Source organism: Lissotriton helveticus, chromosome 1_1, assembly GCF_964261635.1.
Source record: "Lissotriton helveticus chromosome 1_1, aLisHel1.1, whole genome shotgun sequence".
Classification (NCBI taxonomy): Eukaryota; Metazoa; Chordata; class Amphibia; order Caudata; family Salamandridae; genus Lissotriton; species Lissotriton helveticus.
In genome coordinates, this window is record NC_136057.1 from 1,894,790,803 (window position 1) to 1,894,805,826 (window position 15,024).

Here is a 15,024-nt window from a genome sequence, read left to right on the forward strand (position 1 = left end):
GTCGAACGGCCAGTATTTGCGGAGCAGAGGAGTGTGGGGTTGCGGGGCATTGTGGGATTTGTGGTCCGCTTGGCGAGAGTATTCTTTATTTCCCCCTTTATTTTATTTTACTTCCTTGCATTCTCTGGACTACCCGGATGCTGGCATTTATCACAGTATAAGGACCAGAAGACCCGGTAAAGCGCTTGTAGCGCACTATTTTACTATGTACATTTGATGCATACTACTTAAGGTATTTATGTATGTTCACCTTACCCTACAGATCATACCTGTTGTGACTCAAGACCTGCCCCTTATCTTTCCATAGATTGGAGGGAAATAGACGAGGTAGGAAAGAGCCTCATTCCTGTAAATGTGCCCACATATAGGTCTAACTGGCACTATAATACCTATTCCTTCGTTTAGGTTATATTCAAACACCATAAGGTTTTGATTCTCCTATACAGTTCCAGATGAGACAGTAGATGTTTACATGATCACTCCTGTGACTCTCAGGTGATTGTTGGTCTTGGTATGTCATTGAAGGGGTGGAGTGGTTGAATGGTAGTTGTCTTAACCCCTTTATTCCCTACAGCTTCATCATCAAACAGAAGCAGAAGAGAGCAGGGTCCGAAGAGTCCAGTGTTTTGTCTTCCCCTACTTTCCTTGTTTTGTTCCCTCCTTTCCTTCCATATCACCACTGTGTCCTAGAGTTCGATAGGCACAGGAGGTGTAGGGAGGAAGGGTTGGGGTTTTCATCGGCTCCTGGCACTCTTGCGGAAACAGAAAACCAGATCCTTACAAAAATACTATTTCCATTTTCTGTTGATGGTCCTGTAACAACCACAGCATTGTCCCGAGGACTCTAACCTGTCCCCTCCATTCTGTCCCCCAATGGATCCTCAGACATGTTGAAGGTGCAATTTAACCAGGGAAACCAAAAAAGAAGGTTAAAAGCAAGTCAATCTGTTAGGAAAGCAGGGGTAAGGATAAAGCAAGTTCGGTAGTAGATTAAAATGGCCACCCCATAGTCCTTGATGCAGTATTTCCAACCTGTAGAAATGGCAGCTGACTCGCACATCCTGGGTGCGGATGGCCGCCAAGGTACTTTCCTCTTAATACGTTTTCCTCTTGCCTTACTTTTTCGTTTGTGGTTTGTTTATTTTTTTTTAATTTCTTTTTTTTAAATGTGGTGCCTCTAGAGTGCTGGGCATATCGCCATGGGCGAGGAGACCATATTGGATGCTGTGCTCACTGGGTGTCCTTTCCAAGATGGCTAGCAGAATACAGGATCACTGCACCGTTGATAAACTTGACCAACAACCTTCTGCATCAAGCACTGCCATTTGAACTGGTTTCCAGACTGCAGGAATATTCTAAAAGACTAAATGTCCTGGGCAAGATACTTTTATGCTTTGGAATTAAGCAGGTTTGCTATTTGTTAGTTGGTGAAAGGTTGGTACTATTGTATCTTTATTTGGCTTAATCCAGCATACAATGATTTCCCGTAAATCTTAAGCTGGCAGTGATTGCAACTAAAACTTTCATTTTCACCATGAGAGAGCTATGCTATACCTCCTTCAAGTAAGTAGACACTCCTCCCTGGAAGGTTCATGACCTCATATACAAACTGATTTGACTCCCATTTCGACCAAGAGGATGAATAAAAAACATACACTCTGTTCCCGTAAACAACCTACAGTTTTAATGAGGTTCCCCTTCTAGAACCCTGAAGTCTAGTTCTGGTGTCCATTTCCCAACCGGCAAGGCTGATCCGGACTGTCATGTGGAATGTTGCTGTTTCTTAATGGTGGGGTCTCAATTGAATATCGGCAAATACCTTTGCTAGACAGTATTGTGACTGGCACATCAACTGGGTTTTAGTTAATTTGTTTGATCACTTAACACCCTCAATTCCTTATTTCCAGTCTTTTGGTTTACTGCCATTTTGGTATAACGAAAGCACTTACAGTTCTAGTCTGTGATTCTATTAATGAAGATCCATCCATTGAGAAAGAACCCATACTTTTATCTTCGTTCTGCAGTCCAGGTATGTTCATTAAATCCACAAAATTCTCCAGGCTTCATAACCAACTGGTAAAGGCCAGAAGTGAATTTTGAAGACTTGATTCCTTGGATGGACTATCTTGTTCCTTTCTGAATCTATCTGCCACAGTTTTCATACTTTCTATGGGCAAGAACTAAGGGTCTTTTCATCCCAGTTGCCTTTGTATATATATTTTGTTTTTGCTGAGAATGTTGCCTTTTACTAGGCTTCTGTTGCAATGTATGTTTTTTGGAAACATACATTTCTTTCTAAAAGCAGCAACGTTGAGGAAAGACCATGGAGGAAAGACTTTCTACCCTCCAAAAAGCTGGATTACAGGGTAGCCATCCTTGCCTATAAAGCAGAACTAAGAGCCCAGGCCTCCTATTAGGGGGGTAGGAGTCTATCATCGGCCAACTCGCCCAAAGAAACCTTTAATATTATCAAAAAACTACGCCAATCCCCCCCTCCTCCCCCCCTGAATAGGCCCGACCCTTCTGGCCACCGGTGCAACAAACTTGCCGAGTATTTCAACAACAAGGTTCAGCATATCTTGGAATCCCTCCCATGTAAGTTTGATGAAGGCAACTCCTCGCACCCACAGACTCCTACCCTGGCTCCCCTGAACATTCTCAAGGGCTTTCCCCCTTGTCTCAGGAAACTTTCCTCACCCTGCTGTCCGCGATAAAGAGCGATTCTCCTATTGATCCAGCACCACTCAATATTCTGAAACGGGTCACCTCAATAATAGCCCCCAATATGACAAATCTGATTAATGCCTCACTATTCACTGGATTAGTTCCCTTCAAACGGAAAGGGGCGACGGTTAAAGCCCTACTTGAGAAGCCCAATCTGGACCCGACAGATTTGGGCAGCTACAGCCCCATATCCCTTCTGCCGGCTATAAGCAAGGTAGCAGAGAAACACGTCAATCAGACCCTCTCTAGATTCCTTGAAACCCACAACCTGCTCCATACCTCTCAAACAGGGTTCAGACCGTGCCAAAGTACTGAAACCGCACTACTGGCAGTAGTAGAAGAAAGCAAGAAAATTCTTGACTCTGGAGGTACGGCAGCCATTCTACTCCTAGACCGGAGCGCCGCATTTGATAGGTGAATCATTCGATTCTGAGCCAGCGTCTCAGGAGTATAGGAGTAGATGGCACGGCGCTTCATTGGCTATCCTCTTTCCTGGAGGGTAGAACCTTTCAGGTTTTTGAAGAGAATATTACATCTAAACCCACCTACCTGCTGTTTGGTGTGCTGCAGGGCTCGTCACTCAGCCCTACTCTTTTATATGGCCCCTTTGGCAGCCATAGTAGCCCCCTATGGAATCCGGATGAATACCTACGCCGACGACACGCAGCTGGTGGTGGGGTAAAACCAGGCAGATCTAAAAATTCATGCCCTCTATACCTGCCTAGAGGACATTTCTAACTGGATACACGCATCCCAGCTCAAGCTCAACGGAGGAAAAACCGAGATTATAATACTGGGCAATACCCTTAGTTTCAAAACCAGTTCCATGTGGCCCCCCAGCATGGGTCCAGCCCCGGTCCCGAAGTTAGAAATTAAGAGCCTGGTTATATGGTTGGACCAGGACTTGAGTTTTAGTATGCAGGCTAGGAAGACGGCAGCCCTTTGCTATGGCCTTCTCCGAATGGCTCAAAGTTCTGCCTCTGCTCTCCTCTCAAGCTAGGAAAGTGCTGGTCCAGTCACTCATACTCTTGAGACTGGACTATGGGAATGCTTTGTACTTGGGTGCCCCCATCTTAGCTGTCATGAAACTCCAATTGGTTCAACACAGCGCCACCAGACTTCTGACTGGAACCACCAATAGATTATCGGCAAAACCTGCTCTTCGTTCCCTCCACTGGCTTCCAGCGCAGGACCGTATTAGATTCAAGGCCTTGTGTCTACTACATAAGTCAATGAAGGGAATTGGCCCACCCATTTACTCTACCATGATACGTCCTTATAAAGCCAATAGGAGTCTCCGGTCAGATGACCTGTTTCTACCAGAGATCCCTAGAATCAAGCGGTCCAGAAGTGGTGGTCGGCTATTTTCCTATAACTCCTCCAAACACTGGAACTCTCTGCCGTTACACCTTCGCACAGTTTCCAACCACCTGGCTTTCCGTAAGCAATTAAAGACCACGCTGTTTCCTTAGCTTTCCGTCTCCTCTGTGTCAGTTCCAAGCGCAGGGATGCTTCCAGGTAGCCATGCGCTCTAGAAGTGTTCTTCCATTCCATTTTGCAATTTTGCTCATAGGTAAATCTGTAAAATTAATGAATTTAGTGAAGTTTCTAATAATGGAGAATTAGGATGAAAACGGAGTTGCTGTCTGCATTTTCACTAGGGGTAAGTTATATAGTTGCTAGCATAGGTGGTTGAGAAAGGTATATCCCAAGCATGTTTACCCTGGTGTATTAGTCAGTTGTGCAGAATTGAATAGGCACACTATTAGACTCTAAAGGGGCTGTGATAAGTTTGCAGATGGTTATCTAGGTACCTGGATATGAGGTATTTGTGATTAGCACACACTGTTAAGCGTCAGATTTTTACTTTTTTAATGTTGCTTTCCCTGGTACTTTGTTTTAAGGTCTAATTAAGTAGTCCTTTTTACATCTGTTTTAGCTCAAAAAGCAACTAAAGAGCAGCTGTCTGAAATGGAAGTATGTAAAGACAAAATAATTAAAGAGCTGAAGGACAAGATTGGGAAGATGGACCGGGAAATTGAGAACGCCAACAATTTACTTACTGCTACAAAACGCAAAGGTATAGTTCAAGCTGAAGTTAATCTTTTGATCTAGTTCTTACCAGTTTATTGTAAAGTGTGCACTTAGTCTCTTCTGATGTTTTGTGTATAGTTGTGTCCCAAATGTAAATGTTTTAGTGCATCCTTATAGTTATTACTTTCCATTTTAGTTTGGGTGGTAAGATTTTTTTTTTGTATCAACCAATAAGAATAATTGAACATTTGGTGTCCTCTGCTATAGCTAGCTAATTATTGACTGCTGTGTCCATGGGTTCTGGGACCCGGGCATGCAGGAGTTGATTTAAGATTAAATATTATACTAGTTTAAACCCTGTGTCGACTCTTCTGTGACAGATCTGCAGAAAGGGGTCACTTGCCTGTCTTTAACCTCTCGTCTGGGATGTTGGAGCAATACCAGTAGTGTATAAACTGTTAATATTTCACCCCTTTAAATGGGGAGGCCATACGTCAATCTGAGTCTTGTCCCCTTCTACAATGTTAACGTTTGTGCTACCAGGCGACTGTATGGCTAAAAGGACTTGCTCCTTTCTTTTCTTACTGAAAAGCAAAGCTACATGTAAGGCTGAATGGCTTGCAATTTTCTTCCACTGCTCTTAGCAATGGAATGATAGGAGGCTACAATAGTCATTCTTACCCCAGCGAGAGGGAATGCACTCAGTGGTTTGAACTGATCCCTGTCGGGACCAATGGATCAAGGAAGTTGTCAACAACTTGAGTGGATTCCTTTCAGGCAGTGACTATTTTTTTTTTCAATATAGAGGATTAGTGGTTCACAGGCTTTGTTGCCTGAGGAAACGTGTGCAGTTTTTCTACCTGGTTACTTTGGTTTGAACTCCTGGTTTCTCTTTAAAGAAATTAGGCATTTCATTTGAAGATCTGTATTCCTACCATTTTCTCATTTATATTTGGAACGTAGATCACACTTCTCATTTTGCTGTGACCCTGTCTTTTCAGAACACAAGTTTATGACTTCTAGGGAGCAGGTTGCTCATCAGGTGATGAATGTGAGCAACAACAATTTTAACAAGTTCCTACATTATGGAATCAAATGATAGAAGCTGTGTGAAAATTCCTATTATTGTCAAAGAGAAAGCTGAAAGGATGGGTTGTGTACGTAGTTCAAGGCAGGGGTGGGTGTGAATTAATTTCCTGATGTAGGAAACTGTGTTTTTGTTGTATTTACCCACCACACACTTTTTTTAGCTACTAGCTGCTGATTTTCGACTGACCGCGCCCTGGGGCTTTTAAACCCTACAACGGGGTGCATTATTTTTTATGTGAGAACATATGTACATGAGCAGATATGCACCTGTGATGTCTAGTTCTATTACTACATATTGCAAGTGTTCAGGGAAGCCTTTTGATTAGCATTCCAAGGCAGGGAAGCTTCAAAGACGCTACTGCCTTTGAAATGCAAGTTTAGCTTCCCCCACAGGAGAGGAAGCCGACTCACCTCCCCCTTTGTCCAGAATTCTTTGGCACTGGGACAGGTGGGAAATTTAGCTAGTGAGGTAGGCGTGCCCATCCCCTGGCTAGTACCACTCCTAGGATGGCCTAATCTGAGGTAGACTTGACTTAGAGTTGGCCATCTTTGTGTTGGCAAACTTAGGGATTCTGGAACAGGGTTATGCCCACATGCCACAGTAAGTTATGGTAAGCTTATAAATCGCACATTTACTTGGAGGTGTCTTGGCGCTAGCTAGAACAGCAATCTCATCTGAGCTCAAATGAATCTAATAGCAATAGCAACCAATTGTTAGAATCAAGCAGATTTGAATAACCAGGTTTTTAAGGCTTTCCTGAAAGCCAAGAGTTTGTTCATGTTTTTATTTTATTTTATTTTAAAGGTTTTATATAGCGCTAGCTAGACCCAGAGGTATCAGAGCGCTTTACATGAGCATCAGATCATAGTTACAGGTTACATCGTTACAAAGGTTACACAGTTATTAGAGCTTGGCAACATAGTTACTTGTAAGGGCGAGAAACAATAAGCACAAATACGTAAGGGGAAAAGCAAGCAAGGGGAAAGATTCAGGGGAGGGGGAAGGAGCTGGGGAAGTAGACGGGTAATGAAGGCGGGAAAGAGGAGGGGAGGGTGAAGGACACCGCATGGAAAGAGGAGAGGAAAGGCGACTGGGACACAAACCGGTAGACGAGTCAAAGCAACGTCCAAAGTCCAGTAAACTGTGATCCCAGGGGAAGTGGTATCACTTTCCCATCTCAGTTGCGGGAGGCTCCCTTTAAGCAGTGGACTCTCTCAGAGGGGTCTCGGAGACTCCAAGGCCTACACACTGGATCCTTCCCCAAAAAGGGGAGAGGGAGTGCTTTGGCATGGGGTGCCATATCATACCTCAGCTGTGAGAGGCTCCCTTGGCGCAGTGGACTCTCTCAGTGGGTTCGCTGAGACTCCAGAGTATAAGTATTGGATCGTTCCCCAACAAGGGGAGAAGGAGTGCTTAGTCAAAGGGCACAAAGGACGGGGCTAGGTAGACTAGCAAGAAAGGTAAGAGAATTCAGGGGAGAGGGGATAGGAGCTAGGGAGGTAGACAAAGCGAGAAAGAGTACTAAATGGGAACAAATTAAATTAATGAGATATTATATAGTGCTGGCTAGACCCAAAGGAATCAGAGCTCTTTACATGAGGAACAATAATGTTGCAGTTTACATCAGTTAAAAGTTACATAAGTATCAAGAAAAGCATTTAAAGAACATAGGGGACAAGGTGAATGGAGCAAGGAAGGGTAAGGGGATAGGGTAAAGGGGTAGGAGGAAGACAGGACATAGAGACGAGGGGAAACTCTCCCCAAGGTCCGGCTGGGTAGATGATGGCATGGGGGGGGAGGGGGGGGGAAAGAGTCCACAACTCATCTCCTCTTTAGTTATATGGTAGCTCCACCGGGCATCAGCCAAATCGCTAGGTCTCCACAGTCTGGGGCAAGTTCCACAGGTTCCAAGTCCTGATGTGTAGGCAGGTTAGGGGATAGGTTCAAGGTCGGGTCAATGTCCAATTGTTGTCCCAGGGAAGTAAAAACATGTAGGGGACCACTATGGAAGCCATCCTTGGGGTCAGGCAGGGGACTGTACTGTACACGGGTACACTGGTGGCCATCCTCAAGTCCGGCATCTGGCAGTTAAAGTCAATATCCAGGACAGCGGCTGCCAGAGAATAACAAATCCAGTGTGCACACACCATCACACGCACAGACATGCACAAGCACACACAAATGTGAGCAAACACTCCCATGAGATGGTGGAGCGTTCCAGGATCGTGGTGCACTATTCACAAAACTTCTACCTCCCTAAGATAGCAGTCTGAATTTGGGCACATTTACATTGTTTGCGGATGATCTCAAGATTCCCGATGGCCTCTACCATGTAAATCTCTTCTTGAGGTAATCGGGTCCAATGCAATGCGGGCCTTTAAAAACAGTGCAGAGGGCCTTAAACACTGCCCGCTGTCTTATTGGCAGCCAGTGTAGCTGCTTTAGTCCTATGGCCACCCATTTGAATTTGGGGATGCCTAGATGTAGGCGTGCAGCTGCATTATGTAACGTCTATAGTTTGCTCAGATGTTGTTGTTGCAGGTTGGAATATAGGCTGTTGCAATAAACAAGTTTTGAGAGTACCATAGAAGTGACAACAGTTTTTTTGCACTGAGGATGGAAGTGAAGAAAGAACCTTTTTTAGCGTTCTAATGGTGTTGAAGCTGGATGAGGAGACCACATGTACGTGATACCTGTGGGTAAGTTTCTCACCCATGATCACTCCAAGATTGCGTGCCTTCTTGACCAGGATAGGAAGTGTTCCTAGGTCAGGTGGCCACCAAGAATGGGACCAGAATGAAGATGAGTTCCCAAATAAAATGACCTCAGTTTTTTCTGAGTTTAGCTTTAAGCAATTGTTGGCCATCCAGTTATTGATTGCCAGCATACAGTCCCAAAACCTGTAGTCCGCTTCAACATCCTTCTCTGACAAGGCAACAACTATTTGAGTATCATCGGCATCAGATGTGAGCGAAAATCCGAACCGTCTGATCAGATCTGCCAGATGACACACAAACATTAAACAGTTGGGCTTAATGACTAGCACTGCAGCACTTCACAAGGCAGCGAGAAGGGATTCGAGGTGAATTCATTTAATGAGACACGGTTTACACTCGTCCAAGAAAGATTTTAACAGGGCCAAAGCTTCTCCTCTAATTCCGATGCCAAATAGTCAACCTGCCAGCAGCTCCTGATTCACTGTATCAAAGGCTGCTGACCGGTCAAGTAGAATGAGGGCAACTTTGCCTCCCTGGTCCAGAGTCGCTCGGATTTCTTCTGTTGCCTAGATTAAGGCTGTCTCAGTGCTTTGCCTGCTTCTCAATCCATATTGTGTAGGGTCCAAACGATTATCTTGTATGAATGTGGCAAGCTGAAGGGTCATTATTTTTTCCACAATTTTGGCAGGTAGGTTAGTCTTGAGATGATAATTGTTAGTGTCTGTTGGACTAAGCAACGGTTTCTTTAGAATGTGCAATATCGACACCACCATCCATTGGTAAGGAAAGACACTGCTGGCAACCATATGGTGGAAGATGGTCATGAAAGATGAGGCAATTATTTCTGGTGCCTGCTTGTCCACCTAAGGGGTGGCAAGGATCCAGGGGAGAGCCGGATTTAGTAGACTTTGAGAGAGTTAACCTGCTTTACGGTTGGATTGATGAATTTAGAGAACTGTGGTATCAGCATGCTTAGAGGGTAATGGCGATTTTGTCGGAGCTGGGTCATTGATGGAAGAAAACCGGTTGTATACTACTTTAATTCTGCTTTGAAAGAAGCCCTCCAAGTCATTGCAAAAGTCTTCATTATGAAGATATGCTGTCGCTGCTTCTATAGTTGCAAGTTTCTTAATCATAAGGAAAAGTTCTTTAACTGTATTCTTGGCGTCCCCAAATTCGTTTATTTAAGAAAATTAAATAATTGCGGGTAAATTATGAAACCTTTTCTCTCACTATCAATGCTTTGTAGGGGGCGAGCTCATGCTTGTATCTGATTATTTCTAAGTCGAGATACTCCATCCTCCAGATATGTTCTTGCTTTCCGCATTTTAGTTTTAGTAAGGTAAACCAGGGTGCTGAAGGAGGGTGTCTCTTGCTAAAGGAAGCCTTTGCTCGGACTAAACTGTTGACGGCTGAAGTTAGCCATAAAACGTAGTTGTCTACCTTGACCTCAAGGTCCTCGGAGATTAAGAGTAATGAATCTGCCAGCGCCTGATTATATTTGTCAGGCTTATCTTGTGTCAAGGACGCCAAAGCAATTCCTTGAGAAGTGTCCTGCCATGTTGAAGGGCTTGCGCTAGAGAAAGATCGAATCTTACTGCTGGTGGTCTGTCCAAAATAGTGATAAAGTAGAGATATATCTAATGAGGAAAAAGTGTTGGTAAAAATACCATCAAGATAGTGCCTAGCAGAATAAGTCAGTAGGGTGTTTCTGATAGAATAAATTCTCACAGCAAGGTAAAATCTGATGTGCTAGCAGAAGATTCCAAGTTGGTACTCCGGTTTTGGAAAAATATATGCCTGGGGCCGGGTGGGTTATAAATAAGTAACCCGTTACAAGAATAAGTTTTGGATAGCTCAATACTGAAGGAGAGCACTTCACAATGTGCAAGTTAAACAGGATGAAAAACTGCTGTAATGTGGGATCGATAAATTATTGCTAATCCGCCTCCCCTTTTAAGTCCACCCTGTATGTCATAAAGCCTGGGGGAGTAGCGGCGGCAAAATCTGGGCCTTCAGACTGATCGGCCCAGGTTTCTGTAATGAGCTAGAACTCTAGCGCTTGTGAATCAACAAAGTCAGCAACTTCGAGTTTGTTTGATTAGGGATCTTGCATTAATTAAGGCACAGCGGGCATCTTGACGCTTGTGAGTGCCTCTTTTGACATGGTTAGCCCCCACTTTTTGCCTGGTATTGTGGTTTCAATCGTAGTGTACAGGGTCCCTGCCAGCCAAATTGCCAGTGCCTCTTCCCTAAAACTTATCCCCAATTGGATCTTCTGCCCCATTGTAAGTCCCTGGTAAATGGTACCCTGGCTACCTAGGGCCTGGAAGCTGAAGACAGTCCCTGATACCCCCCTCACTAGGACCATGCCACTGCCCTTGCAGCTTGCATGCCCTTGTGGGGAGAAAAACGACCTAGTGACATGGCATCCCTGCCTGGGTGCCATACTAGCCAACACTGCCCTGAAAGTATAGGTAAGTCACCCCTCTAGCTGGCCTTACCGACCTAAGGCAGGGCGCACTGTACCATAGGTGAGGGCATATCTGCTTTAGTACATATGCCACTAGAATAATTAGGTCAATTCTTAAATATTGTAAGTGACAGGGAAGCCTTAAGGAGTACATGGGAAGGAAACTTGACCACTCAAGTTCCCCAGCACCATGCAGGCTTCACTGAAACCATGAGTGGTTGGTACCAAACCACTCCCTGTAATAAATCCACACAGATGCCAGTGCGAGATGTATTAAAACACGTACTCAGATGGCACCCTAAAGGTGACCCCTGAAAACAGAACGGCCCTCGTGTGGTCACTGATTAGATTTAGGCCACACACAGACATGTTTCTGGACACCTGGGTGGAAAGCCTCTGCGCTCTGGGACCAGAAACAATGCACATCCTGGGAAAAGGTGTTGCACCTCCTCCCCCAGGATGGGCCCACTGCTTGAATGCGAAGCTTCAAATGCCTGCTGTCTTTGTAATGCAATCCCCCAGCCTCGCCTGCTAGCAGCAGGTGCCAGCCCCCGGTTTTCACCCCCACTTTGGGTTGGGAAAATCTAGAAAAGCTAGGAAGTGTGCCCACCTTTACCAACTTCACTCCGCGGGTAGAGGAGACCAAGTTAAGCACACTTTTCAGTCCCCTCCATGATGAAGGGACTCCTCCAATCAGGGCTAGGTCTATGCCTTAGCCCACAGGAGGGTGGCATATTAGCGCGTGTAGCACCCCAGGTAAGCTGCCTATTGGCCCTTCCTGCTACTTCCCTAAAATGCTCCCTAAATGTAGTACTTGGGTGGCTCCCCCAGTCCGGAAACTGATTCCTGCAACCAACGAAGAAGGATAAATTCCATGCCATGCAGCAAAGCCTGATGACGACTACTGACTTGGCCCCAGCCCTAACTGCCGATCTCGAGCTTTAAAGACTCTGCATAGAAGACCACGCCTGTCCTGTTGCCAGCGACTTCCAGAAACCTGAGGAAGACTGGCTGCTCTTCAACAAAGACCAGATCTTTCGAGGACAGAAGACTCTAACTAAAAGGACTTTGGATTCAGCTGAACCATGACTCCTACCCCTCCACACCAGACTCCCACTGCCCAAGTCTGAGTAGCTCACCTGTTCAGTGAAGTCTCCCCAGCAACCTGACCTCAAGTCCAGCGTTGGCTGACTCCTCCTACACTCCACAACAACTCCTGCAGTCTGAATCTAGAGGCTCCTGCTGACCGTGACTGGCTCCGGTAAGAAGACTCTGATGTCTAAAGGCACCCCTACACCCAAAGCACCTGCGTTTTGGTGAGCTGAATCAACAGTTCCCCTACGACCCCCTGCATCTCGAAGTACCTCTGCTGTCGTTGGTCTCTCTTCTGCATCCTCCAGTGCGATGCCTGCAGTTGACCCTCTTCAAAATGTTAGCTCTCCCACGGTTTTTATACATCCTTCAGAACTGCCCATTCAAAATTCCCGAGTCCTACTTTCAACACATAGACAGTGAAGTCAGGACACTGCTATGGACGGGAAGACACTGCGTATAGCTAGACACAAACTGACTAGAAGCTGGTATGACGGGGGAATAGTGCTCCCTGCAGTGCGCCTTAACCACTAGTTGTGATGACCAGTAGTAATCAACCACTGGGTATATCACCCCAGACCGAACCCACCTACTGACTTGACCACTATCAGATGGGTACAATGGGTCTCTATACTCACAGCCAGCGAATGGCAGCTGCATCGGCCCAACTGCCTTAACTACTGATATATGGAGGCAAGCAAATAAAAAACTTGGTTGGCAAAATAAGCTAACACTCGTCACGCCGTTATGGTTCACCCGAAAACTTGGTAAACTCTGCAACCAACCGGGGTTTGATAGATGAGACCTCAGTGGCATTCCCAATATTGGACACCTATTGAAAAAGGGGAAAAACTTAAAATTCTCTGACCTCCTAGCAGCATATGAACTAGAGCAGAGGGAGGTATTCCGATACCTACAAATCCGCCATGCCCTAAATGCAGCACTCCCAGCATTAGAGGAGTTGCCGAAGACATCCCCCCCCCCCTTGAGGATAGAGTACTATCATAACCCCTGAAAAAAAAGCCATATCATTAATGTACCGAAAACTGGTTAATAATATGCCAGACCCACTCCAATCTTTACGTGACCAATCTCAGACTAACATAGGGCCTCTTGAGGACGAAGTGTGGCAGGATGCAATAATGTCACCACGAGAAGCGGCTATTCCATTAAATAGCAGCCTTATCCAACTACAGATACTTCACAGAACCTACATGACTGGGCACATTTTACACAGGATTGGTCGCAGAGACGATACACTTTGCCTCTGACGCTGTGGGGCAGAGGCCACATTTTACCATACAGTGTAGGACTGCCCAAGTATAGCGCTATTCTTGGCAAAAACCACATAACCAATGCATAAGACGATGGGCAAGAATATTCAGTTAACACCCGGACTAGGGCTCCTTAATGTATGGATAGTTGCAGATCTCGCCGCAATAGAGCAACAATGGGTTACCTTGCGGTACCCTCTTTCCAAAAAATTAATAGCAAAGCATTGAGGAAGTGCGAGGGGACCCACTCTGTCACTATGGGCTAAAGAATTGGACAAATGTATGCTAGCAGAGAAAATAGTGTTTAAAAACAGAGGGTGCCCCCAGAAACGGGACAAAAAATTGGGAAAATGTAACATCTATCGAGGTGGATCTGTATCTCTCCAACTGTTGAACTGGCGATGAAAGAGATTCTGGTACAGAATCCATATAATGACCATGCTTCCCATGGTGGAGCCACAAGGGGAACTAGACTAAGACTAAAGGTAACATGTAAATTTTTTTTTTTAAATGCAGATTTATACAGCGCAAAGTTGACCCGAAGGAATTGGAGTGCTTTACATGAGCACTGGTTACGTTTCACAAGGACACATTCAGGCACAGGGAGATTAAGTGATTTGCCCAGAATCACAGGATGTGGACGGGACACTTGGGCTCGAACCTTGGTTTCCAGCACCAAAGTCTGCAGACCACATCCTCTCTCCCATATGTAATTACAGGACCACCTGTATTGTTTCTTTTTTTTAAAACAAAAAGAATAAAAACATAAATTAAAAAAAGTATTGGGTGCCCGATGCTGAAATTGCACCCTGCACCCGGCCACCCTTGTGCTGCTGTAGATTTGGTGCTGCTTTGTAGCCCCCATGCTTAAACTGACCCCCAAAGCTTGGCCCCCTGCAACAGATTTACTTACCTGCATGCAGTGCGACTTCGAGCAGCCCATGCCTCCATTGAAACACATTGGGCCAAACTGATTGTGACCCTACAGTACCCAGGTCCATTCCTGGCCACTAAGTGCAGTGCTGCCATTAAGAGTATATGGTGCTGGGAGGTCGTCAACATGAACTCCACAGCACCATAATCGCTACATTGAAGACTGAGAAGTTTGGAATCAAACTTCTCAGCGCATTAAACCCACGCTGATTCCAGTGTGGGATTTAATGTAGAATGCACACTAGAGGGCAACTTATATTGCCCCCTGAAACTAACCTACAACCCGTGTCCTGACTGAGAGGCTGCCTAGGCTGCCACCCAGCAGTCATGTTCCTGGACCCCTGGGTAGAGAGCCCTCCGCTCTCTTGGGCCTGCAACAATGCACATCCTGGGACGAGGTGCTAGGTCTCTTCCCCTAGGATGGGCAGGGGGAGCTTCAAAGGCATGCCACCTTTGTGATCTTTCCCAGGTCACTTGCTGTACTCAGCAACTGGCCCCCACCGGTTCTGATTCCCACTCTGGCGGGAAGACAGGCGGGAAAAACAAAGGAAGGAAATTGGGTGTGACAGCTTCTGCCAACCCCACCCCTCGGGTGTGGGAGGCAAGGTAAAGCACAACTCCGGGCTCTCGCCATTTTGAGAATGGGGAGCCCTAACCAGTCAGAGCTAGGCTCCTGCCCCCCCCTCC

General features: G+C 45.7%; 1 protein-coding gene across 4 annotated transcripts in view; it reads left to right on the forward strand.

Moving 5' to 3' along the window:
• TPR (translocated promoter region, nuclear basket protein) overlaps positions 1-15,024 on the forward strand; it is a 728,231-nt gene that overhangs the window by 91,603 nt on the left and 621,604 nt on the right. For all 4 annotated transcript variants that reach the window (XM_078642622.1, XM_078642637.1, XM_078642629.1 and 1 more), the window contains exon 10: positions 4,664-4,804. In XM_078642622.1, coding sequence (XP_078498748.1) covers positions 4,664-4,804 — 141 coding nt within the window. The remainder of the gene's footprint in view (positions 1-4,663; positions 4,805-15,024) is intronic.